Source organism: Myotis lucifugus, unplaced genomic scaffold (genome assembly GCF_000147115.1).
Source record: "Myotis lucifugus unplaced genomic scaffold, Myoluc2.0 scaffold_217, whole genome shotgun sequence".
NCBI lineage: Eukaryota > Metazoa > Chordata > Mammalia > Chiroptera > Vespertilionidae > Myotis > Myotis lucifugus.
This window is the reverse complement of record NW_005871265.1, coordinates 417,828-445,291: the sequence shown is the minus strand read 5'-3', so window position 1 is coordinate 445,291 and position 27,464 is coordinate 417,828. Positions and strand designations below refer to the sequence as shown.

Genomic DNA, 27,464 nt, shown 5'->3' with positions numbered 1-27,464 from the left:
TTAAATATAAACTTATTTCCATTTTTTATATACATGGGAAATAATGCAAATAGAGGCAAAAAATTCTGTCAAACTATTCTCAGAGACATCCTAGGAGATTTAGTTACTAAGTAACTTCTACAAAGAAATTTTGTTTGCTCTTTTTTAATTACCCTTAAGTTATTGGTTACCTAATGCATGTACATGTTTTGTATGGGGCAGTGACACTCAACAAATGTTACCTTCTTTGGATAAAGGATACTACACAGGCAAAAAAAGAACAACCAAACAACACAGTTCATATTTATATAGTAAATGAAATACTATTTTGGGAAGGTTTTTTTGTGTATATGGTCTTTCTTATTTGAAACACCTGTAATCATATTGTCTTTGCAAAAGTGTCTCAATTATATAAAAGTTTTGTTTCTTAAATTCATTTCAAATTTGACTTTTTAAAATCCATTAAATATATGTTTACTGAGTGTCTATTGTGTGCTGGGCGTGTGTTAGGAGGAATGAAATGGTGATCAAGGTACTGGCTTCCTGCTAATGGAGCTGTATTCTGAAGAGGGATACTTAAATAAGAAACAGTCAAAATATGTTTATAAGTTGGAAAAAAAATGTTATGAAAGAAAACAAAGACTAAAATGGAGAATGAGGCAAAGTAAGGACTGCTATTATTGGTAGTGGATATTTTATGTGGGTAGATGAGGAAGACCTTACTGAGGAAATTGCATTAATCCAAGAACTAAAGAGCCAAAGGCACCAGTGAGGCTGGAACGCAGAGGTCAGACATGCCAGGCCTTGTAAGGAATTTGTTTTCTCTTTTAAATGCAATCTGAGACCATGGGGGTGGTTTGAACAGGAAAGTGGCAGCTTTTCCAATATTATTGAAAACTTAAAATTTAAACTTAGGAACAAAATTCAAGGCTATTTGTGTACATGAACAAGAATGTTAATTTACGTGGATCGATTTTATATAGTTTAATGCAGATCTTTATATTTTGTAGGCTAAAATAGTTGTTTTTCTTTTTCAGCTGGATGAGTTACAGCTTTGCAAGAACTGCTTCTATTTGTCAAATGCTCGTCCTGACAATTGGTTCTGCTATCCTTGCGTATGTGACATTTTGTGATTTTTTGTGTTTTACCTCTTAAGTATATGATGCTCTAAGGAAGTTTATTTCCAGTTTGCTTAAAGTTTATAATCCTTCCTAAATATGTTTCTTTATATCATAGGACATATGGTTTCAATGAGTGTAAAAACTGAGACATGGGAAAAACAACTTGGGATTGTTATCCAATTTTGACTTTAAAACAAGGAACTTAAGACTAAACATTGAGTCCCTTAATATATATAATAGGTTTTTGCTTTTCTTCTCATTCTTTCACAAGAAATTGAAGGCTTTATAGATGTTAATACCTGTATAATTTCCCCTAAAATGAGATGATTTCAGGAAGGGTGATGACAAGAAAACCGTGAGTGTTCTGGGGGCCCCAAAGGCACGGATGTAAAAGGCCACCTGAGAGGAATCGGTCTTCCAGAAGTTATGTGCTTCTCAGTCACTTGAAAGTTTTTTAAAATTTGAATCTCTGATTAGTTAGGTTTGAATCAGGGCTTCAAATCCTCCCTCATGAAACACAGTGAGGGCCTTCTGTTTGCCCCCACTGCCTCATTTCATAGTGCTACAGGATAGTAAGTGGGTATTTTTCTCGTCTCTTCTCAGAAATGAAGGTCCATATTCCTTCTCTAACGCAAATTTTAGTTTTTGGTGTTTTTCTTGGAGGCAAAGTCAGTCAATCCCAGAAAAAAGAAAACAAGTTCTATGTGTTTAGTAATGTTTTCAAAATAATGAGTTATACTTAACTAATTCAATATTAATGAATGATACACTTATACTTAATACTTTAAAAGTAATGACAAGGTAGAACGTTTTATTTGCAGATACCTAATCATGAACTGGTTTGGGCTAAGATGAAAGGTTTTGGATTCTGGCCAGCCAAGGTCATGCAGAAGGAGGACAATCAGGTTGACGTCCGCTTCTTTGGTCACCACCATCAAAGGTAATCATGACCCACATGCAGCCGTAGTAGCTGAGCTCTCAGTTCTTTTTTTTTTTTAAATATATTTTATTGAGTTTTTACAAAGAGGAAGGGAGAGGGATAGAGAGTTAGAAACATCGATGAGAGAGAAACATCAATCAGCTGCTTCCTGCACACTCCCTACTGGGGATGTGCCCACGACCAAGGTACATGCCCTTGCCCAGAATCGAACCTGGGACCCTTGAGTCCGCAGGCCGACGCTCTATCCACCGAGCCAAACCGGTTAGGGCAAGCTCTCAGTTCTTAAGACTCAGTCCGGCCATTACCAGTGTTCTGGTAGCTTTATCAGAAACAGCATGAAGTTTCTTAAGAAACAGCATATAACTTGACTAGGCAACTAACAATGAGTTCTATAAATTGTGTCTTTAGGTATATTTCAGTTACTTTTTACTAAGCAAGATAGTTTCAGTAACTGACACTGTTGAACTCAGATGCATGTTAATGCTGACCTGAATTCCTGATGGCAGTGAAGGGGGGAAGGATTCTTAAGATGTGTCCATTTCATAGTATTCTAATGACATTATGGTGGTTTCAACCATCTTTCAAAAGCCATAGACAAAAATAAGCAACTCAGTAGTAGAATAGAATTTCAATCTTGGGATCTAAGTATATATAAGAATTATATGCATAGAATTACCAGACATTGTTTCCAATCTAGATTTTAAAGTTTCTGTTGCTAGGGATATGTATACAGCAAAGCATAAAATTTGCATTTTCATAATATAACAATATATGTATCCCAAGGGTAAAACCCCTTTTTATTACTATAAAATTATTTTTGCATAGTTATTTGACATACAAAATGCTAAACTGTTCTATAAAATTATAGCTATCTCCTTTATTGTGATATTAAGGCCTTAAATTTTACTGCACATTGAACATTAGAAAGTCTAAGATAGTGTCCTAAATAATGTGTCATAAAAGCATTGACTCTAAAAGTGAATTCAAGTACTGTGAACTGTCATAGGACTCAGAGATTAATGAGTCTAACTAACCAAGCCACAATAGGAAAAATAATTCACATGAAATTTGTGGGGGGTTCATTTAACACAAATATTAAATTAAAGGGAGAAAGTGCCAAAAGTCAGCTACATGATCTAAAAGTGTTACTTACTGTCCAAGGATTTAAATTTACATTTCATGAAGCGTCTGTCTCCTATCATGCCTGGAGGGTAAGTGTCCTGTATAGTTGTTATTACTATAAAAGAAGCTACAGAATGAGACTTTATTCCTCCCATAGTGAATTTTTACCTAGTCTCCATTTAATTTAAGTAGAAGTTTAGTTCTAAGAAACCTGTGAATAGTGTAAATTTCCAAAAAAGTTTTGTTCTTTCATAGATAGATGCACAATCAGCTGACACTGCTTTAATGGCAAGAAACATTAGTTAAATAATCCTATCTAATAAATAGGGAATATGCTAATTGACCCTCACGCTGTTGCAAAGATGGCGGCGCCCACAGTCAATAAGGAGGGAATATGCTAATTTACTGCCATGCCCTCAAAGATGGCGGCACCCACAGCCACAAGATGGCCAGCAGGGGAGGGCAGTTGGGGGCGATTGGGCCAACAGAGGAGGGCAGTTGGGGGCAATCGGGCCGGCAGGGGAAGGCAGTTGGGGGCGATCGGGCCGGCAGGGGAGCAGTTAGGCGTCGATCAGGCTGGCAAGGGAGTTGTTAGGGGGTGATCATGCTGGCAGGCAGAAGCAGTTAGGGGCAATCAGGCAGGCAAGCGGTTGGGAGCCAGCAGTCCTGGATTGTGAGAGGGATGTCCGACTGCCAGTTTAGACATCCAGCAGTTTAAACCAGCAGTCAGACATCCCCCGAGGGGTCCCAGATTGGAGAGGGTGCAGGCTGGACTGAGGGATACCCCCCCCCCACCCAGTGCACGAATTTCATGCACCAGGCCTCTAGTAATACCATAATTAAGTACAAAATGAATGTTCAAATTGTATGATTAAGTGGTAATTTTCAATGTTACATGCTCATATTCAGTTTGTTTCAGTTTTCCATCAAAACCAGTGGGGAAGCAATGCACACGTCACAAGTGAGTTAGGGCAGCCGTTCTATAGAAACACTAATCTGTAGAAATCTCTAAATTGATACCAGGGAAGGTCCAGTGGTTAGATTTGTGTTCTTGCACCATCGTTTTCTACTCTAGTCTTGGGCAAGTTATTTAGTCTCTCTCAGCCTTGTTTCCTCACTTATAAAGTAGGGGCCTCATTAGTACCTATCCTGTATGAGTTTATACGGTTTAAAGAAATTTTTATATATAAAGACCTCATTACATATAAAATAAAATTATATTTCCAGAAGTTTTTTTCCCCAAAAAACTTTCTGTAAGATTTTTATCTGAAGATTCTGGGCAGATGGGACTCAAGCTTTTATTTTAGAATATAAAAGATCTACAATTTTACTGTCAATCTAGTCTTTTTCCTTTCCTGGTTACAGTGTAACCAGTACAATATTTGAAGTGAAGGATTGATGAAGGAACACCTTGAAAATGATTCTCTATCATTATTAGAATATTTGATTTATTGGAAAACAAACTTTATAAATATTATGATCATTAGTTTTAATTACTTAAACAACATGTTATACAATGAGAACAGATGGCTAATAAGGGCTACCAGCTGAAAGTTTTCATTAATAAATACTTTTTTTAAATGTACAAGTTTAGTGGTATTTAAATACATTCTCATTGTTATATAATGATCCAATAAATATTCTTCTGTCATTTCATCATGTCTTTACATGTAGGTAGAAAAAAATATTTTTTAATAAATAAATGGTTTCAGACTAGTCCCTTCTGTACACTCAGAATGTGCTACCTTGTCCCTTGACCTTGGTAAATTGTAATGTTCTAGGAAAGAAAGGTGACTGTGATCCCTCCAGCGGTTCTCAACCTGTGGGTCACGACCCCTTTGGCGGTCGATCGACACTTTCACAGGGGTCGCCTAAGACCATCCTACATATCAGATATTTACATTACGATTCATAACAGTAGCAACATTACAGTTATGAAGTAGCAACGAAAATAATTTTATGGTTGGGTCACAACATGAGGAACTGTATTTAAAGGGCCAGAAGGTTGAGAACCACTGCCTTAGAGTATAGGTAAGATTTGCAAGGTTTTGCCTGCAAGAGGAAAAAAAAGTAGCTGATAAGGTCTCCTTGTCAAGGCTAACTCTTTCTGCTGCATGTAGTTAGAGGGTGGGGTGGCACAGCCAGAAAATCAGGTCCTACAAGAAAAAATAGAATGGTTTATGTTCATTTGCCTTCAGATATCCCTGAGCCATTTTATTCTGCATATATTCAAAGAATCATGACAGATGTATAGATATAGCCAAATTAGATTATATCTCTGTTTATTAACACTTTAAATTGTGGAGTGTTTGTTTGCCATTTCAGTTATTTTTTTTGTAGATCAGATCTCATACCCACTGATACCTTTAAAAGTGAAATCTGATTACCTACAATAATGGAGTTAATTAAAGAGGAGATTTATATGCATAGCCCATGGACACGGGCAATAGGGTAGTGAAGACCTGGGGTGGTAGGTAGGGGCTGGGAGGAGGAAGGTAAAAGGGGGGCGGGGAGTGAGAGTTATCTGTAATACTATCAACAATAAAAATAAATGTATTTTAAAAAGAGGATAAGAATGTATTATGAACAACATTGAGAATTAAGTCCCATGTTAAGAATAGATACTAATTAATTTTATTGTATCCAGGGTACAAGTAGATAATTTAAGGGGAAATACTTTCACAGTTCAGGAGTTTGTTACAGGTAGTCAGCATTGTTCATAATAGAAATCTCTCTAAAAACCCACAGCTTTTAAAAGTGAACCAAAATACCCTTGTTGGTAGGAGTAATACTCAAGATCAGATGGGCCACACTCACTGTTGTATGCTTTGCGGTGTCTTCACCAGCACACAGTAAACAGCATTCTCGATATTATTTCAGTCCAGTCTAATGATTAGTGCCCAGGAAAATTGTCAGCATTTTTTCCAATAAAACCAAATACATTTTTCATTCTGTAGTTTTAGATCAATATTACATATAATTCAGAGACACTTGAAGTTGTGTTCATAGTTGTGTACTTGATTGCTGAATGAGTCAGACACTTCTCTGTCCATTAATTAAATATGGTTCAGCTAATGAGTAGGGATGTAATATAAATATAACTCACTAGATAATATTTTTTGGAAGCCCTCATATGTATGAATCTCATGAAAATTTCTGGGCATTTTCAAATGATTCTGTACTTCTAATCTGCAAATAGCTAGATTTTAAGTAACTTACAGTATTTAGATCAATAAGAGATAACATTTTAAAAAGGACTTATGCAAAATGTATATCTAAACCATGACAATGTTAAGCTGGTTAAAGAAAATAGTTCTGAGATAATTTGAGACACTTCAGTGATTGGTAAGAGTTTTTATTCAAGCCATAGCTAACAGGTCAGTAAATTGGAATTTCCACAAACCATACTTTACAAATGGATGGAGTCCACCACCATTTTGGAAATTTCTAACTATACCTTTAAATGTTGCTAGGGCTTGGATTCCTTCTGAAAACATACAGGACATCACAGTCAATGTCCATCGGCTGCATGTTAAACGCAGTATGGGTTGGAAAAAGGCTTGTGATGAGCTGGAACTGCATCAACGTTTCCTTCGTGAAGGAAGATTTTGGAAGTCTAAGAATGAGGACCGTGGGGAGGAGGAGGCAGAATCCAGTATCTCCTCTACCAGCAATGAGCAAGTGAGTGGTGTCCACATAGAAACCACACATCAGTTATTATTTTAACTGTGAACATTGTTAATGCACACTCCTTGCTGTAAAGCAGTGGTTCTCAACCTTCCTAATGCCACAATCCTTTAATACAGTTCCTCATGTTGTGGTGACACCCAACCATAAAATTATTTTTGTTGCTACTTCATAACTGTAATTTTGCTACTGTTATGAATCGTAATGTAAATATCTGATATGCAGGATGTATTTTCATTGTTACAAATTGAACATAATTGAAGCATAGTGATTAATCACAAAAACAATATGTAATTATATATGTGTTTCTGATGGTCTTAGGCGACCCCTGTGAAAGGGTCGTTCTACCCCTAAAGGGGTCGCGACCCACAGGTTGAGAACCGCTGCTGTAAAGACTGCTCTGACATTTCTCCTTTTTTTCGTGTAAACATTTGTGAAGTGCTCTGCAAAAGAAACTGAACCCAATTCAGATAGCTAGGCCACCCACACCCTGATCTGATCCTGCCTGTTTGAAGAGTTAAGTGCTCTACTGCTCTTCCACAGGCGCATTAGCTCTTTCAAGCCCTGCACATCAGAGCAGTAATGAGTAAGAGGTGCCTTCGTGAAATGGAATGAGCTACTTCTTACCTGTGGGTCCATAGCTAGTATTTTTAGCAGAGAAGTGTTTCAGTGTCTGGAATAATATGCTGTTACTTTTATGATGCCCACAGCTAAAGGTCACTCAGGAACCAAGAGCAAAGAAAGGGCGACGTAATCAAAGTGTGGAACCCAAAAAAGAAGTAAGTTGTGTACCTTGAAGTTTCCTGGTGGCATTGGCACAGAAAATGTTTTCAAAGTTACAGTCAAGATGATTGCTCGTGATGTGTACTTGTGAAATGCATTGCCATCAGTCAGATAATATCAGCCAAGTGTGAACCCAGTCTTCTGACCATTATCATATTCTATCACTGGAAAAACACACATGTGCCAAGCCTCCACCTCAATTGAGCAACCACTGACCAAATCTGGCTAAGTGCGAGTGCACTTTTTGGTATTTCCTGGAACTCTGATATGTTCTCATGGCATTATGAAATACATTGTGTTTATCTAGTACATCAGTTAGGCCAGCATTTTAAAACAGGAGGAAACTATGGTTAAGCTCAGCCTTTTAAAGTATATAATCCATGCATGTTTTAAATCCAGGTGTATATTTGGGTATAGGCCAAACACATGTTCACTGAAAAGTGGTTTAGGATTTTAGGAAATTCGTTAATAAATCTAGTCCAAAAAATGACTATAAATTGATAATGATTTAAAATGATAAATGTTTTTGTTTAGTTTTTTAAAATCAAATGAGTATTAACATATAATGAAATTGTAGATGAAGTTACTGTTTAGAACCATTGTAGCTACTAATTGCATGTGTTTTTAGTTGTTTTTTTCCATTTTTTAATATTTAATTATGGTAAAATATATCTAATAGCATGTACTTACTATTAATTACATGTGTTTTTTTAAAAAGTTTCTTATATAGCTATTTTATGTTATCACTGTTTTATCCTGATAGAGCTTATTCTTGAATAGTGAGTTAATGGTTTTGTTTTACATTGAAGCACTTTCCTTACCCTTTAGGAACCAGAGCCTGAAACTGAAGCAGTCAGTTCCAGCCAGGAAATCCCCACATTGCCTCAGCCAATCGAAAAAGTTTCAGTGTCAACTCAGACCAAGAAGTTAAGTGCCTCTTCACCAAGAATGCTGCATAGAAGCACCCAGACCACCAGTGATGGAGTGTGTCAAAGCATGTGCCACGACAAATACACCAAAATTTTCAATGACTTTAAAGACCGAATGAAGTCTGATCACAAGCGAGAAACTGAAAGAGTTGTACGAGAAGCTCTAGAAAAGGTCAGGAGCCCCCACAGTGTGACTTGCCCTCTTACCCCTGGGCATAGTGAGTGAGTCTTTCCCTGTAGCAGTTTAGCTTCTTTCACTCATGTCTCAGCCAGACAGCTGCTTTTTAAAACTAGAAATAACACTAAAAATAGGAATAAAATAAAATATCTTTTATGCTATTTCAAGCAACAATACCTAAATATTTCTCACCTGAATGAATATTCACAGCTCTTAGTAAAATAAAGGGAAGAGGTACATCGTTTAAGTAGAAACTATGTATTAAGGCCTTTGTAAATTGTGAGCTGACATATTGTGGGTTAACTTGTTTTTCATTTCAGCTGCGTTCTGAAATGGAAGAAGAAAAAAGACAAGCTGTAAATAAGGCTGTCGCCAATATGCAGGGTGAGATGGACAGAAAATGTAAACAAGTAAAGGAAAAGTGTAAAGAAGAGTTTGTAGAGGAAATCAAGAAGCTAGCAACACAGCACAAACAACTAATTTCTCAGACCAAGAAGAAGCAGTGGGTAAATATCAATATAATTTTTAAGCATCTGATTATTGAAAATATACCACAGGTATGATGAAAATCAATTCAGAATGATATATGTGACATATGCAAATATTATTCATGAAATAAGATAAAATGTGAAATTGTCAGGTAATTTTCTCATCCTCACCTAAGGATATGTTGTTTTTTTTAATTGATTTTTTAGAAAGAAAGAGAAACATTGATTGGTTGCCTCCCTTTCTTGCCCCAAGCAGGGATCAAAACCACAACCTAGGTATGTGTCCTGACCAGGAATGGAACCCACAACCTTTTTTTTTTTTTAAATATATTTATTGATTTCAGAGAGGAAGGGAGAAGGAGAGAGAGATAGAAACATCAATGATGAGAGAGAATCATTGATCGGCTGCCTCCTGCATACCCCTACTGGGGATGGAGTCCGCAACCCAGGCATATGCCCTTGGCCAGAATCAAACCTGGGACCCCTCAGTCCGCAGGCTGACGCTCTATCCACTGAGCCAAGCCGGCTAGGGCGGAACCCACAACCTTTTGATGTACGCAATGTTGCTCCACCCAGCTGAGCCACCCAACCAGGGCTAATTAATTTTTAAATTTTATTTAAAGTTCTATAATTTCTCAACTCCAGACCCCACAGTTTTGTTTAGGATTATTTTGCTAAATTGAGATTATGATACTTTAGTACATAACATATTTAGTACAATTTATTTATATAACCTTTCCATATATGCAAGTATTTTATTTGGAAAAATTGGCTGGCCCCGACTTTTGCCTGTTAGCTCCTGATAGGTAATACCTAAATTGTGAAATTAGAAATGTAAGTATCACAATAGCAAATAGAGGATTTTCAGAATTACTGCACTTAACATTTATATATTAGGTTATATTAAAGAAATTGATTACTTTTACTTTATGATGGTAACACCTCACTGGTCTCTAACTCCAGTTAGAATCTGAGAAGTAGTTCATTTTTCATTGTATCCTGTTTGTGACTCTTGTCTCCCACTTATATTAGAAACTTCTGAGCATACACATTCTCCACAGATCTCAGGTAATTGGTGGGGGGGAAAATTTTTGTTCCCAAATGCTCATAACTTGGTTTTAATTTTATGAATTACTGTAGGAAGTTTAGTGATTCTTCATTTGATCCAGACTATGTTCTGAAGAGTCTTTAAATACATGTAAAGTAAATGTTTCATGAGGGAAGTAAACATAAAAATGATTACAAAGATTGGGCAAGAAGGAAAAGGGAAAGTTAGCATATAATATAGAAAAATCTATGTAAATAAGTTGGTAGGAAAAAGAGATGAATAATGAAATAATGCCACTATATGGAAATTAAGGTGTGCTCAAGGACAATACCCTTACACCATGTCTGTAATTCTACCTTCATGCAAAGACCAGAGAAAGCCAGAAAGTGGACACTAGATTTAAGAGAAGAAATCCCCATAAGTTTACCAAACAAGGAAATGGAAAGAGGAGGCTGTAATAAAGAATTATAATACTGCCTTTTATAGCACTTACATTTGTGAATTTGGTCCTATTATACCTATTCATTTGATTCCACATATAAGTGATAACCATGCGTATTTGTCTTTCTCTAACTGACTTGTTTTACTTAGCATAACACTGTTCTCTAGCTCCATCCATGTTGTCACAAATGGTAGGAATTCCTTCTTTCTTTGAATAATACTCCATTGTGTGTGTGCGTGTAGGTGTGTGTGTGGCGGCGGGGGCGGGGGGGGGGTATCATCCTCTTTATTCATTCATCTGTTGACAGACACTTAAGTTTTGTCAAAATGTTGTCTATAGTGAATATGCCACTGAACACTATATAAGATAGTGGTCCAGTCCCCCCCTCCCCGCTTTTGGATAAATACCCACAATGGGATTCTGAATCCATATGGCAGTTCTATTTTTAAATATTTGAGGAGCTTCCATACTGTTTTCCATAATGGCTGCACCATTTTACATTCCTAACAACAGTGCACCAAGTGTTCCCTTTTCTCCACATTCTTATCAGCACTTATTTCTTTTTGGTACTAGCCTTTCTAAAAGTTGTAAAGTGACAATCTCATTGTGGTTTTGATTAGTATTTCCCTGATTATTAGAGATGTGGAGCACATTTTCATGTACCTGTTGGCCATCAGTATGTCTTTGGAGAAATGTTTATTCAAGTCCTTTCCCCATGCTTTAATTGGATTATTTGTTTTCTGTTGAGTTGTATGGGTTTTTTTTATTTATTTTGGATATTAACCCCTTATCAGATATATGCCTTATCAGATATATGATTTGAAAATATTTTTTTCCATTCCACAGGTTACCTTTTTATTTTGTTGATGGTTTTGTTTACTGTACAGAAGGCTTTTAGTTTAATATGCTCAACTTGTTTATTTTTGTTTCCTTTGCTTTGGTGTCAAATAAAATTTTTTTTAAGATCATCAAGACTGATAACTAGGAGCTCTTACCCCTATTTCATTGTAGGAAGTTTATGGTTCCAAGTCTTACATTTTAGTCTTTAATCTATTTTGAGTTGATTTTTGTATATGGTATGAGATAGTGGTTCAGTTTTTTGCATGTGTTTTTTTCATGTAGCTGCCCAGTCTCTTAATACTATTTATTGAAGAAGCTATATTCTTGGCTTCTTTGTGTTAAATTAGTTGATCATATGTGTATGGGTTTATTTCTAGGCTCTCAATCTGTTCCACTGATCTATGTGTCTGTTTTTATGCCAATACCTTATTGCTTTGATATATACCCTTTTTTATAGGTGAGGAATTTGAGGCTTATGAGCTTGAACAGTAAAATCCTGGTTGGTAGAGCTGGAACTTCACCCTTCTAAGCTGCTTCAGCTCATGTCATTTCAAGTAGACTGGTAAAATATTTAGAATTGTTACTATATTATAATTAAATCTTACATTATTGTAAGAAAGACTAAAATGTTGTAGGACAGAATGTAGGTATGTCAGATGTTAAAATGAGATATAAAAAAAGAGAATCAGAGTAAGAAAGAGATATCTTATAAATATACGCACAAAGAAGGAGAGAGATATAAAATGAGTGAATGCATAAATAAGGTAATAGGGTACTTAGGAGAAAGAATGGTGCTGCTTAAAATATTATTTAAAGATTGGGAAACTAAGGTAGAAGTTAAATAAACTTGATTCCAAACTTACATGACTGATTAACACAGGCCCAAGATTAAAACACAGATCTGACTCATTACAGCTATTTCCAAAAATTAAAACAGGCTGTCCACATTTTTGTAATAGTAGGCTGAATAGGTCCTGCCCTAAGACTCTTACTATCAACTGTCAAATCTATATATCTGTAGGTCTATCTGTCATCTGTCTATATCAGTCTGTATATCTGTCCAGCAGTCTCTTTATAGAACTTACATATCTCTATGGATTTCTTTTCAAGTATCTATTTCCAAAACTCAGTCTCACCTTCCTTGCCATTACCTGTTCATTCTCCTTATGGGTATGTTAATGATACCACCATTCTTTTATCAACTCAGCTTAAAATCTTAATTTTTACTCTTGCACCATTTTCTTCTCCCAGGTCCAAACAGTCTTAATTACATAGATTTCTCACCCTTTGGTTAGACCAGATTTTCAACCTCAGTACTATTATCATTTGGAGCAAAAATTCATGGAAAAGAGAGCTATCCTGTATATTACAGGATGTTTAACTGCCTGTACCCATTGGATGCCAGTAGCACCTCCTTCTCTCTGTCCCCCAAAGTTATGACGATCAAAATATCTCCCAACAGTGCCAAATAAGATGAGGGCTGAGAACTGACCACTAGTTTTGGGTCATAAATAACCTTGATAATAATAGCATATTCAGTGGTAAAGTGCAATCTATACTTCTAGCATAAAAGGGTAATACGCTAATGAGACCAGATAGACCAGACATTTTCCAGACGTCCTTCTGGACAAAGCCACGGTGACGGGGGCCACGGTAGAGTGGTTGGGGCGATCAGGCCAGCAGGGCAGAGCGGTTAGGGAACGATCAGGCCGGCAGGGGAGAGTGGTTAGGGGCAATCAGGCTGGCAGGAGAGAGCAGTTAGGGGCAAGGGGCAATCAGGCTGGCAGGAGAGAGCAGTTAGGGGCAATCAGGCAGGCAGGCAGAGGCAGTTAGGGATGATCAGGCAGGCAGGCAGAATTGTTAGGGCCGATCAGGTGGGCAGGCAGGCAGGAGCTAGCGGGAGCCGCAGGGATCAGGCCTAAACCAGCAGTCGGACATCCCCCAAGGGGTCCTGGATTGGAGAGGCTGCAGGCCAGGCTGAGGGACCCTCTGCCCCCACGTGCACAAATTTCATGCACCGGGCCTCTAGTCATATATTTGTCCTTCTTCAGGTAATGTCCTTAAGGTTCATCCATGTTGTAGCATATTGCAGAATTTTCCTTTTTTTAAAGCTGAAAAATATTTCATTTATATGTATATACCACATTCAGCTTATTTATTCACATGCCTATGTTCACTGTTGTGAACATGGGTATATACATATCTCTTTGAGACCCTGCTTTTAATTCCTTTGGGTGTGATTGTTGGATCATATAGTAATTCTGTCTTTAATTTTTTGAGGAAACTCCATACTGTTTCCACAGGAGCTACACCATTTTACAACTCCAGCACATTTTTTTGTTTTGGTTTGGTTTTTTTACTTTGATAGTAGCCATCCAAATGGATAGAAAGTGGTATCTCATTGTAGTTTTGATTTGCATTTCCCTGATAATTAGTTATGTTGGGCATCTTTTCATGTACTTATTGACATTCCTCTATCTTTTTTGATAAATGTCTATTTAAGTCCCTTGCCCATTTCTGAATTGAGGTTTTAGTTGTTGAGTTTTAGGAGCTCTCTAAATATTCTGGATATTAATTTCTTACCAGATATATGATTCACAAATATTTTCTCCCAGTCTGTGGGTCATTTTCATTAAGTCCAATTTGTCTATTTTCTCTTTGGTTATCTGTGCCTTTGGTGTCATATCCAAGAAATCATTGCCAAATCTAGGGTTGTGAAGCTTCTATCCTGTGTTTTATTCTAAGAATTTTATTGTCTTAGGTCTTACATTTACATTCTTGATACATTTCAAATTAAATTTTTCATATGTTAGATAAAGATTCAGTTTCTTTCCAGGACCACTTGTTAAAAGACTTATCCCCATTAAATGGTCTTGGCACCCTCATCAAAAATCATTTGATCAAAAATGTAAGGGTTTATTTCTGGGCACTCTATTCTATTCCACTGGTCTGTGTCTATCTTTATGCCAATACCACATAGTTTTAATGTAACTTTGTAATAAGTATTGAAATTAGGAAGTGGTAGTCCTCCAGATTGGTTTTTTGTTTGTTTTTCATGATTGTTTTGGCTTCTCAAGGTCCTTCAAGATTCCACATGAAAATTAGAATGGGCTTTTTTGTTTCTACTAAAAATGTCATTGTGCCCAGCTTGCATGGCCTGTGAACCAGGAGGTTGCATTTTGATTTCTGGCCAGGGCATATGCCAGGGTTGAGGACTCGATCCTCAGCGTGGGATGCACAGGAGGCAGCTTATCAATGATTCTCATCATTGATGTTTCTGTCTCTCTCTCTCCCCCTCCCTTCCTCTCTGAAATCAATTAAAATATATATTTTTAAAAATGCCATTGGGATTTTGATAGGAATTGAATACATAGATCACTCTCAATAGTATTGACATCTTAACAATGATAAGTCTTTTAGTCTGTGAACATGGGATATGTTTCCATTTATGTCTTCTTTAATTTCAGCAATATTTTTTAGTTTTCATTGTACAAGTCTTTCACCTCCTTGTTAATTTCAAAGTATTTTATTCTTACTTTGAACAATTTTAAATAGAATTGTTTTCATTATCTATATATATATAAAAGCCAAGCGACCCTTACGACCAGAACGACCGGTTGCTATGACATGCACTGTGGTGGCCAACTGGCTCTATCTGGTCCCTGATCACCCCCCCCACACACACAACCCCCACACACACACAACCTCCACTCCCTCCGGCCAGCCCTGCCCCTGATCACATGCCCCCCATACCCCGTTCGGGGGGTGGGGCTGGCCAGCTAACCTCCTGCGGCCCCTCCCCTCCGCTGGCCCAACCCTAATCAGCCCCCATCAGGGCAGGCTGGCCGGACCCCACCCGTGCATGAATTCATGCACCGGGCCTCTAGTTTCCTTATTAGGTTATTCATTGTTCGTGTATAGAAATATAACTGATTTTAGTATATTGACTTAGTATCCTGCTACTTTGCGGAATTCATTTATTAGATCTGACACTTTGTCCTGGAATCTTTGGGGTTTTCTACATTCTAGATCATATCATATGTAAGCATACAATTTTCCTTTTTCCTTTTAAATTTGAATGGCTTTTATGTCTTGTTTGGTTTGCTGACTTGCTCTGGCTAGAACATTCAGTACTCTATTGAACAGAAGTGAAAAGCAGGCATCCTTGTCTTGTTCCTGATCTAGAGGAAAAACTTTTACCATTGAGTATGATGTTTGCAGTGGGTTGTTTTTTTTTTTTTTTTTAAATATATTTTATTGATTTTTTACAGAGAAGAAGGGAGAGGGATAGAGAGCCAGAAACATCGATGAGAGAGATCGATCAGCTGCCTCCTGCACGCCCCCCAGTGGGGATGTGCCCGCAACCAAGGTACATGCCCTTGACCGGAATCGAACCCGGGACCCCTGAGTCCGCAGGCCGATGCTCTATCCACTGAGCCAAACCGGTTCGGCTGCAGTGGGTTTTTTATATGTGGCTTTTATGTGGAGGTAGTTTCCTTCTGTTCCAGTTTTGTTGAGTGTTTTTATCAGGAAAGGTGTTGAATTTTGTCAGATGCTTTTTCTTTTGATCATCAATTGAAATGATTATGTGCTAATTTTTCCTTTCATTATGTTGATGTGATATATTACATTAATTGATTTTTATTTCAACCATCCATGATTAAAGTTTGAGAAGAATTGATACTCTTCTTCAACTAAGAATTCAGTGAATTTACTAGAGAAGACATCAGGTACAGAGTTCTTTTGTATTGGGAGATTTTTTAATTAATAATTCAATCCTCTTACTAGTTACGGGTCTCCTCAGATTTTCTGTTTCTTTTATGATTTAGTCTTGGTAGGTTTTGTTTCTAGGAATTTGTCTATTTTATCTAGGTTATCATACTCAATGGTAAAAGTTTTTCCTCTAGATCAGGAACAAGACAAGGATGCCTGCTTTTCACTTCTGTTCAATAGAGTACTGAATGTTCTAGCCAGAGCAAGTCAGCAAACCAAACAAGACATAAAAGCCATTCAAATTTAAAAGGAAAAAGGAAAATTGTATGCTTTAATTGGTTTGTATAATTGTTAATAGTGCATTATTAACAATTTTTTTATTTCTATGGAATCAGTAAGCTCCCCACTTTCATGTCTGATTTTATTAATTTGAGTCCTCTTTTTTATTAGTCCATCTAACTATAGGTTTGTCAATTTTATTGACCTTTTTGAAGAACCAGCTTTCAGTTCGATTTTTTTTTCTGTTTTTCTATTCCCATTTAGGTCTGCTCTAATCTTTATTATTTCCTTCCTTCTGCTAGCTTTGGGTTTAGTTTGTTTTTCCCAGTTCCTTAAAGTGGACTTTTAGGTTATTGATTTGAGATTTTTTTTTTTTGCAAGGTAGGTATTTGCAACTAATAATTTCCTTCTGAGCATTGCCTTGCTGCTTCTCTTAAATTTTGGTATATTGTGTTTTCTAATTTCCCTTGTGATTTCTGCTTTGATACATTGGTTGTTTAAAAATGTATATTTAATTTGCACAATTTTGTGAATTTTCCAGTTTTGTTTTTGATTGCTTCATCTATTGTGGTCTGAGAAGATACTTTGCATGATATGAGACTTAATTGGTAAGCTGACATATGGTCTGTCTTGGAAAATGTCCCATGTGCACTTGAGAAGAGTATGTGCTCTAGTTGGGGAGACTTGTGTAAAAGTCTGTTAGATCTAGTTTATTGTGTAAGTTTAAGTCCTTTTATCTCCTTATTTTCTGTGCGGTTGTTTTATCCATTATTGTGAGGGGGTTATTGAAGTCTCAGCTATTTATTATGGCAGAACTGTCTGCTTTCTCCCTTCAGTTCTCTCAGTTTTTGCTTCATATATTTCGATGGTCTTTGATTAGGTACATAAATGTTTATATTAATAAGAGACTCAATACAGCAAGAAAATACAACAATTATATACTATCTCTTTTGTAAGCTTTTTAAATATTTAAAGTCTGTTTTGCTTGATATTATAATAGCCACCTGCTCTCTTTTGATTACTGTTTGCATGGAACATCTTTTCCCCTCCTTCATTTTCAGCCTGTTTGTGTCTTTCTGTCTCAAGTGAGACTCCCTTAGACGGCATATAGTTGGATCCTGTATTTTTATCCATTCTGCCAATCTGTGCCTTTTGATTGGAGAGTTGAATCCATGTAACTCAAAGTGATTACTGATAGGGGAATGTCTGTCATTGTGTTTATTTACAATACACCCTATAGCTTTTTATTCCTGATTTCCTGAATTCCTGTCCTTTGTTGAGATTTTCTTTTTTGTAGTGAAATGTTTAAATTTCTTTCCTTTGTATTCTTTGTGGTTGCATTACTATGGGGATTACACATAACATCCTAAAGTTATAACTCTGTAATATGAATTTATTCAGCTTCACTTCGGTCACATACAAAAACTGCTCCTATATAGCTCTGTCCCCACCACTTTGGGTTGTTAATGTCACAGAATTACATCTCTGTACATTGTATCCCCAAAGCATAGCTCTTTTAACTTCATTAATCTCCTAAATTATGTAGAAAAGATTTGGAGTTACAAACAAAATGTACAGTAATACATTTTTAAAAATGTATTAGTTTTTTAATTATCTAGAAAACAAAATGTACAGTTATAAGCCATTGTTGCAGTAGCACTAGCTTTACACTTGTCCAGGATTAACCCTCACTGAGATCTTTGGAACTCCCTCCGCTTTTGTTTATCTGGGAATTTTAAAATTTCTTTAACTTTGAAGGATAATTTTGCTGAATATAGGATTCTCTATTTACAGCTTTATCTTTTAGCACTCTGAATGTATCAGTCTACTATCTTCTGGCCTCCAAAGTTTCTAGTGAGAAATCTGATCATATATTGATGATCCTTTACATGTGCCAGTTTGCTTCTCTAGCTACTTTCATGATGCTCTTTTTTAAATTTATTTATTTATTGATTTTTAGAAAAGAGAGAAACATTGATTTGTTACTTCATTTATTTATGCATTCATTGGTTGATTCTTGTATGTGCCCTGACTGGGGATTGAACCCACAACCTTGGCTTATCGGAATGACACTCTAACCAACTGAGCTACCCAGTTAGGGCAGTTCATGATTCTCTTTTAACTTTGGCCTTTGAAAGTGTTGTTATAGCCCTAACCGGTTTGGCTCAGTGGATAGAGCGTCAGCCTGCGGACTTGAAGGGTCCCAGGTTCAATTCCGGTCAAGGGCATGTACCTTGGTTGTGGGCACATCCCCAGTGGGGGATGTGCAGGAAGCAGCTGATCCATGTTTCTCTCTCATCGATGTTTCTAACTCTCTGACCCTCTCCCTTCCTCTCTGTAAAAAATCAATAAAATACATTTTTAAAAGTGTTGTTATAATATGTATTGATGTGGGTCTCTTGGAGTCATTGAGCTTTTTGAATGTTTATGTTCATATTTTACATTGGGAAGTTCTCAGCCATTATTTCCTCAAATATTCTCCCTGCCCTTTTCTCTTTCTTCTGGGAACCCAAAAATGCGTATCTTGGTATCCCACAGATCCCATAGGCCCTATTTGATTTTCTTCAATCTTTTCCTTATACTTATTTGTAACTTATTTTTATTTTAGAGAGAAGGAAGAGGGATAGAGAGATAGAAACATCGATGAGAGAGCGAGACATCAGTTGGCTGCCTTCTGCATGCCCCCCCTACTGGGGATTGAACCCACAACCCAAGCATGTGCCCTGACTGGGAATTCAACTGGGGACCTCCTGGTTCTTGGGTTGATGCTCAACCACTGGGCTTCCTTATACTTTTTTTATTATTATTAATTTTATTATTAGTGTTTAATCCTCAGCCAAGAACATATTTAGAAAGAAGGAGGGGGAAAGAGGGAAACATGGATTGGTTACCTTCCCTACACTCCCCAACTGGGAATCAAACCTGCAACCCAGGTATGTGCCCTGACCAGGAATCAAACCTTTCAGTGCACGGATGGCGCTCAACCATCTGAACCACTCTAGCTGGGCCTTCCTTATACTTTTTAATTTCCGTTGTGTCCCGTCTTATGCCTGCTCAGATCTGCTTTTGAATTCCTCTAGCGAATTTTTCCACTTCAGGTCGTAGACTTTTCAGCTCCAGATTTTCTTTTTTTTTTTAAATTGATAGTTCCATTTTGTTCACACATGTTGACTTTCTCCGCATGTTCCCTTAGTTCTTTGAGTATCTTTAATAGTTATTTAAAGTATTTGACCAGTATAGCTGCCATTAGGGCCTTTTTATGGACAGTTTCTGGTGATTTTTTCCTTTGAATGGTCATACATTTCTGTTCCTTTGTACGCCTTGTGATTCTTTATTGAACACTGGGCATTTGAATCTAATAATATGATAACTCTAATTCTTTTTCTTCCTCTCTTCAGGGTCTGTTGTTGGCTGTGCCAAGAATCAGCCTGATATGTAAACTAAATATCTTCTAGGCCTTTTCTGAGCCTCTCCTAGGGCATGCACACCATTAATATTCACTGTCTATGCAGTTGGTTTTGAATGTCCTAATCTTTAATTTCTGGCTCCCCAAAAGGGGAAACTAAAGGGTACTGGACCTTTAACTTTCCTGGAAGTCACTTCAGTTGAAGAGAGGGGGCTTGTGACAATGAGATAAACATCATTGACCTCCCCTCTGTCTGTACCTCTGTGATCAGAAATAGCAGTCAGCATAGATCTCCGCTGTTTGAAGGACAGGCCCTTTTTATCCACCCTGGCTCGCACAAGCTGCTCCAGGAACACGTACACAGCTGCCTGCATCGTGGTGGGTAGCTGCTACTCTGCTAGGAGCTGAAATTGGTCAAAATTAACCACAACTTGCTGTCCAACTCTTCCCCTGGAAGTTGCAAGCCCTCAACAAACTCCAGAGTTCCATAGTAGTCAACTTCCGAAAGATTCTGCCAGTGCAGTTGTTGTCCAGGTGGGGAGACAGATTCCTGTTCTTTCATCTGCTCAGAGTCCTCTCAAGACCTTTGTAAGGACATATAAATGTTTGTGTGCTGATGGTAATGACCCAGTAAAGAGAAAACAAGTTGTTGTGCCAGGTAAGCTTGAATTTGTTAGTAACAGTCATTCCATTGTTTCCTGCCATTCTGCTCAGTACATAAAACATATTCTGATATTCTTGGCAATGATGTTATTTTAAGGTTGAGCCAAAAAGATGTTCAAAATCACAACTTGAAAAGTCTATAATGTTAACCAGTTTCTTGTGTACTGAACCTCTGATTTCTCCTCTAGTGCTACAACTGTGAGGAGGAGGCCATGTACCACTGCTGCTGGAACACATCCTACTGCTCCATCAAGTGCCAGCAGGAGCACTGGCACGCCGAGCACAAGCGCACCTGCCGCCGGAAAAGATGAAGACGGTTCTTGCTGGAGAGTCACCGATGATTGCTCTTCTCAGACACAACGGTTTTTGTTTCCAAGAAGCCAAAATTGTTTAGAATTTGCTTCCCATTTTGCACCAGCCTTTAAACACTTTTCGTGAAGAGATTTTGCACAGTAGTTTAAATCTTTTGTTAATGTCCCTCTGGAATTTTTCGGGGGTAAAAGTAACATCAGTGGAGGGTATTATTTTAAATAAAATTTAATTGAGAATTTGTTGCATTTACAGCAAATTTTAAAACATTTTTAGGTTTTACAGAGATTTTAACCTTTAAACAACAGATCTTTAAAAAAACAACTGGTGAACACAAGTGAGTTTAACAAATAAACATTTAAAATAGATCTGAATGTAAGAACTAAGGACTGTTTCAGAAATAAAACATACTACCTGATGTGAAATTTATTTCTTAACCTTGTTGAGCTGGTTTTGTTCAGCTTAATTTACTGTTTAAAGGCATTATCTATTGGTTATGCCAGTGGGTATATGATTGAATTTAGGGAACAGGGTTGACACAGCAGGTGCTAGTCCTGCATATTTTTTCTTAAATATTTCCCAATTGTGTTTTTCATTTTCTTTTCAATATATAACTTTTATAACAAATTATTAGCTTTGATCTTGTAGTTTAAAATTGCAGGGAACTGGGTAATCTTTTACTGAGCTGGATCTTAGAGAAAATGAATATTTAAATTTTAAAGTTTGCACATTTCATCTTTATTCTAACATGAGTGCTTGTAACAAAATAAACAACAAAAATAAAATAAGCCAAAAACTACCTTAATCCATACATGAAATTATAGATGGGGCATACAAATTTATTGACTGCTTCCCTTCCCTCCCCAAATATCGATTGCCTATTATCTGGTGTCACCTCATATATTATAAGTTAATGCTAAAAGGAAAGAAAGCACTTAAGTTTCACAGAAGCCGTTATGTTTGTGGTAATGGGTCATTGCCTACTAATGAACCCCATCACTGTACACAGAATGAAGAATAATGCATGTTAATTTTCTTGTATTAAAGATGCCGTGGTTTGTAAAAAGTCTGTATTTTGCGGAATGTCTGGATGAAGAAGCATTACCAATAGGAATGGATCGATAGTTGAATAATGATTTTTTTTATACATAGATATATAAAATACAGCCAGAAAAACTGAAATTACTTTTTTTTTAAAGAAAAATCTCACAATTTATGTTTTTTTCAAAGACTGATCTTAGACCAAGTCCAATTCCCATTTATCATTTAGTTATTTTTTAAGGTTAGAGAAATAATTTGTAAATATTTATTTAGACCTTTGATATTTATTAAAGCAATTACACACAATGGAAGTGAAAGAATCAGGAGAAAAACCTTTTAAAAAGTTTTCTCTAGGTTTGTCAGGGTCACTCTAAAGTTAAAAATGTAACCAAGTCTTCTGTGAAATAATGATTCACCCAGTCCTGGTGCTGTTGCAGATGGCGGTGACACAAGTTAATTGACAAGCTCCTGCCCAGTGGTGCCCAATGGCTCATAGGAACTGCCTGGCGCCGTTTCAACACCACCCTGAACTACGCAGTGGCTTGCATCTGGTCCTTCCTTGTTGCTGTGTGATTAGTCAGTGTTGCCACGTGCCGTGGTCTGGTTGAAACATCGTAACCAAGAACACTTACCTTCTCTTGATCATTTTTCAAGTTTTAAAACTTCGATCCACCCCTATGAGAGCAAGTTATTGTGGAAATACTTTCAATGTAAAACCATTCCAGAGTGTGTACTATTTACTGATAGCTGCATGAACGTAAGATTCGTGTTACTTTGGCTTTTTTGTCTCCGTTGATACGGTTGCACATTTCCAAGTTACTACAGTGTGAAAACTGTGTGTTAAAAAAAAAAATTTAAAAAAGATTGTGGCCTGGTTTTGTAAAAGTTTTAGGTAAAATTACAATTGATTGTTTTAGGAATCATTAAAATATTTCTGCAAATCATAAAGCTATATCAAGATGTTGAGCTTAGCCACTATGCACATTGTAATTATTCATTGTGGCTGTCCAGTTCTATGATGCATTCTGGCATTTTGTAAGCTGCTCTGACTAGCAATATATAGATTCATTTAATGTGTTAACATTGGTTAATAAATGTATTTAAAAAAACTGGCTTTAATACATTGGTGATTTAGTCCAATTCGCTTTACCAAACCAAACACTTATCACATGGTGGTCATGGTTATCCATTGGTGACTGTTTAACTTCATATGAGAACAGTGTGTGGAAAATCATTCATTTACTTAAACATTTAAGTTGAACTTTTACCAACTTTCAGAAAGACTCAAAATACTTTTACTGGTTCTCAAAAAATTCAGGTTGGTTAACTACAAAGCTTGTTTTCTTAATCCTTACACTAGGCTGAACAAACAGAAAATTATTCCATAAACACTGGAAGTTTGTCAGTAGCATCAGTGTCAGTACATCAAGAACCAAATCCATTGTCGCTCCACTTCTCCAACCAGTTTACATGAACCAGTCTCAGCTCATGTCAGCTTCACCCTCCTCCTCATGCAATAATTGGCTTGGCCCTCCCTTTTGCCTCCAGTATCTAATTCAGTGGTTCTCAGACTTCAGAAGCAGGATCACAGGAGAGCTCGTTAGTCATTACTGGCCTGATGCATGCATTTGCGTTCTAACAAGTTCCTAATATTGCTAAGGGGCTCACCCTTTCACAACGACTACTTTACTAGGAGAATCAATGCACCATTTCGTGAAAAATCATACACATCCATGCACAAAATGTTTTTTTTTTTGCAGATTCCTAGGTCTCATCTATAGACTCCCCACCCCCAGGACTCTGGTCCCTCAGGTTAATCCCTAATCCAGCGGGATTGGAAAAGCAAAAACGTGAGGTGTAAAGAGAACGATGGTGTCCTGTACTGTGCTCGACATCAGACCTCAAACTCGAGTCCCATGATCACCTGAGGGGGTCTCCTTAAAGTGCAGAATCTGACTCAGTAGGTCTAGGGTCAGTGAAGCTGGTAATTCTGCTCTTTCTCATAAGCCTCCATGTGACTGATTCTGCTGGTCATGGAACACCCTGAGAGGCCAGGTGTTAGAGGGTATGTACATTCACAAAAGATCAACACTGCTAGGCTGAAATATAAGCTGCATAAAACAGTGCTGTCAAGTGAAAGTGTGTAATATGGGACACCTGTGCAATTCTAAATTATCTAATAAAGGTGAAAACTAATACAGCCAATACATTTCAGCTTCTATATATAATAGAGGGATATGCAAATTACCCAGGACAACATCACATTATGACCATTCACAGGTTGGGTGGGGCAGAACTCTGGGTCTAGAGCAATATCATCTGCCCAGGCAGACTCTCCCACAGCCCTGCAGCCGAATCCTGACACCGACCTGGGGTTTATTAAACTTTACTGGAACTGCTCCCCATACTGCCACCCACTGCCCCAGGACCACATTGCCCACAGCAGGGCACCCCTGCAGCCTCCTGACAGGTGGACGGCCAGGGAGAGCTGAGTAGGGCGGGGGCTGCAGGGAGCCATGGAGGAGCGGGGCGGCTGGAGCCAAGTTCCCAGAGGTCTGAGGGGAACCCCTGACAGGAGCCCAGACTGCAAAGAAGGTAGAGGAAGCGGCCATGGGGAGCTCTTCCAATACCCCTGCATGGACACCCTACTTCAGCACCCATACCCCTGGGGAGGCGGGGAGGCTGACCAGACTGGGAGAAGACCCAGTCTCGGGGTAGCTGCAGTCCGCACCTCCGACTCCCGATCTCTTCCCCCGTCAGGGGCGCCCACAACAATAGCACCAGCGACAACTTGTCAGCACCCCCAAGGCACCGGGGCCGCAGCCAGCCGCTGCTGGGGCCAGGCATGCCTCTCTTCCCTACAACTCCAGACCTGGGTAGAGGCAGGCCTGAGCAGCCCCCCAGCGTCAGACCCATCCCCCCCTCCAACAGCAGTAGCCAGACTCATGGCTGGTGAGCACAGCGACTGTGGTGGGAGCCTCTCCCGCCTCTGTGGCAATGCTAAGGATGTCCGACTGACGTCTTAGGCCCCCTAGGCCATCAGTTGGACATCCCCCCAGTGCTCCCGGACTGCGAGAGGGAGCAGGCCAGGCTAAGAGACCCTCCCCAAGTGCATGAATTTCATGCACCAGGCCTCTAGTTTAATATAACAATGAATGAAATAGTTTACATTCTTGTTTTGTACTAAGTCTTCAAAATCCAGTGTGTGTCATATGCTTTCAACACACCTCTATTTGGACTAGCCATATTCCATCATAGGTGGCTGATGACCACCCCAGATTGGACAACAACAGCTTTGTCTTACCAAGTGTGTGTCCACATCAGCACCTTATTTGTAGTCAATACTCAACCAGCAAATGTGTATTAGAGGACCTACTTGATACCTAGGAGCCAATAAAAAAAAAATCAGTCTTTGTCAGAATTTGAGCTCTGAGGGTAGGCTCATGCACAGTCTGTTTCAGAGTCGGATTTGAAAGGTTAGTAATCATCTAGTCAACAAGTCCTAAGTTAGCATTTCAATTAGGCAGCCCTGAAAAAGCTTCCTAAGATTCCGTTTGGCTCAACAGGGCAATTTGAAAACCTGTATCTAGTCCAACTTCTTAACCTCATACTGGAGAGGAAGCTGAGACCCAGAGCCACTCAAAGTCAACATCCATGTTCCTAACATCATGTCTCTTCTATAGCCCCTTGAAGACTGCAGGTGGCTGTATAGCGTCTTGCGAGCTCCTAATATCTAGAAATAGGGCAGAGTATAACTGAAGGTGGAGAATGCTAAGGAAATTCAGGAGACAGTATAGACATTATTAATTTGTTCATTTAACAAATACTTGAGCCCTAGCCGATTAGGCTCAGAGGATCAAGCCTGTAGACTGAAGGGTCCCAGGTTTGATTCCGGTCAAGGGCAGATGCCCGGTTGCAGGCTCAATCCCGTGCAGGAGGCAGCTGATCAATGATTTTCTCTCATCATTGATACTTCTATCTCTCCCTTCCCCTCTCTGAAATCAATAAAAATATATTAAAGCGCACACACACACAAACACAAATACTTGAGCTATAGCATCTGTGTTTGATGCTGATCATATGATAATGAGCAAAATAGACATACTTGCTGTCCCTATAGAGTTTAGATTCTCGTGAGGGCATCAATTAAATAAAAGCAACATTCTTCCTATATATCAGAGTTAGGTGCAAGCAAGAATACATACAAGACTACAGGATACAGAGAAAGGATAACCCTTAGGAGGGGAAAGAATGAGGAAAGGCTTAAAAAATAATATGTAAGCTGAATCTTGAAAAGTGAACAGGAGTCAGCCGGAGAAGAATGTCATTTGCGGACCCAATATTGATCTGGGGTGAACCATTTCCCCCCACATTTGTATTCTGAACATTTTAAAATCAAGAAAAAAAATTAGAAAAATAAGTCTTGCCCTGGACAGTTGGCTCAGTAGGTTGGAGCATTGTCCAGGACACCAAAAAGTGTCTGGGTTAGATTCCCGGTCAGGGCACGTACAGGAAGCAATCGACCAATGCTTCCCTCTCACACTGACCTCCTCCTTCCTCTCTAAAATAAATAAAAACATCAGGTGAGGATTAAAAAGGAAAAAAGAAAAATAAGTCTTCTCTAGAGAAATCAACAGGGCTAAGGGTTATAGGACAGTAATTTTTTTTCCAAGTAATGAGAGATCTGACAAGGTTAAGGAGCCAGCAGACTGGAAGAGGGATTGGGGTGATGCCATGGGGATAAAAGGCACAAGTGACTACAGAAGGCAAAGGATAAAGAAGTGAGCGTTTGAGAAGACTACTCTTGAGAAGTTTGTTGTTGATCGGGAGAAGGAAAATAGAGAGAAATTGTATTTAGGACGAGAAGAAAATAGGAGTGACAGCATCTTGGCAGCAAAAGATATTCCTCCTGGTCCTCTTTTGTAAACAACAAATTAGACATCCATTTGTGGGCAAAAGTGCCTGGGTAGCAGGCCAGATTAGGTTTGGACAAAACGAATAAATTGTATTTTCTCTGTTATAAAAGAATAGCAATCCAGTCTTTTCTAGCTCGTTTTAAAGAGAATCATCAAGATTCAAAAAGATTAAGCTATAATTCTTATCACCTTTTAGTAATTCTGGAAACTGAGTATCTACTAATGGGGGGGCCAGACAGATGGACTGTGGACCACACGTTTTTGTTTGTCTCCAATATGAATCTTGTGCTTTGTGTTCAGTGTCTTCCTGCTGTTGATCCTCAAGCCAAAAAGTGGGGGCTCTGCTTACAAATAAATCACTCTGACATTTCAATTTGGATCTTACACGGGTTTCCAGGGACTCGATCAGTGGCACAAAGAATGGTCTTAGGCAGTGTCCCAAGGGTCCCCCCCCCACAGCCGCCTCCTGGAGAGGGGCTGGGACACCTCCCCCAGCTGCCGGCGGGGGGGGGGGGGGGGGCTCCTCTCCCTGGGCCTGGGGCTGAGAGACGCAGGTATTCCACTGCTTGTCCTTATCCCT

The 27,464-nt window shown here is 38.4% G+C and overlaps 1 protein-coding gene across 20 annotated transcripts in view; it reads left to right on the top strand.

The window, feature by feature from the left end:
- The window catches only part of ZMYND11 (zinc finger MYND-type containing 11), a 90,074-nt gene extending 66,987 nt beyond the window's left edge, over window positions 1–23,087 (top strand). For 10 of the 20 annotated variants that reach the window (XM_023761788.1, XM_023761780.1, XM_023761787.1 and 7 more), the window contains 8 exons: window positions 1,017–1,094; window positions 1,922–2,040; window positions 6,636–6,843; window positions 7,560–7,628; window positions 8,461–8,733; window positions 9,060–9,245; window positions 10,260–10,295; window positions 20,807–23,087. In XM_023761788.1, the coding sequence (XP_023617556.1) occupies window positions 1,017–1,094; window positions 1,922–2,040; window positions 6,636–6,843; window positions 7,560–7,628; window positions 8,461–8,733; window positions 9,060–9,245; window positions 10,260–10,295; window positions 20,807–20,929 (1,092 nt within the window). In that variant the 3' untranslated portion in view covers window positions 20,930–23,087. Of the gene's footprint in view, window positions 1–1,016; window positions 1,095–1,921; window positions 2,041–6,635; window positions 6,844–7,559; window positions 7,629–8,460; window positions 8,734–9,059; window positions 9,246–10,259; window positions 10,296–12,014; window positions 12,120–19,947; window positions 20,614–20,806 lie in introns of all 20 variants that reach the window. The other 10 variants (XM_006098034.3, XM_006098030.3, XM_023761789.1 and 7 more) reach the window with 7 other exon arrangements.
- The last annotated feature ends 4,377 nt before the right edge of the window (window positions 23,088–27,464 follow it).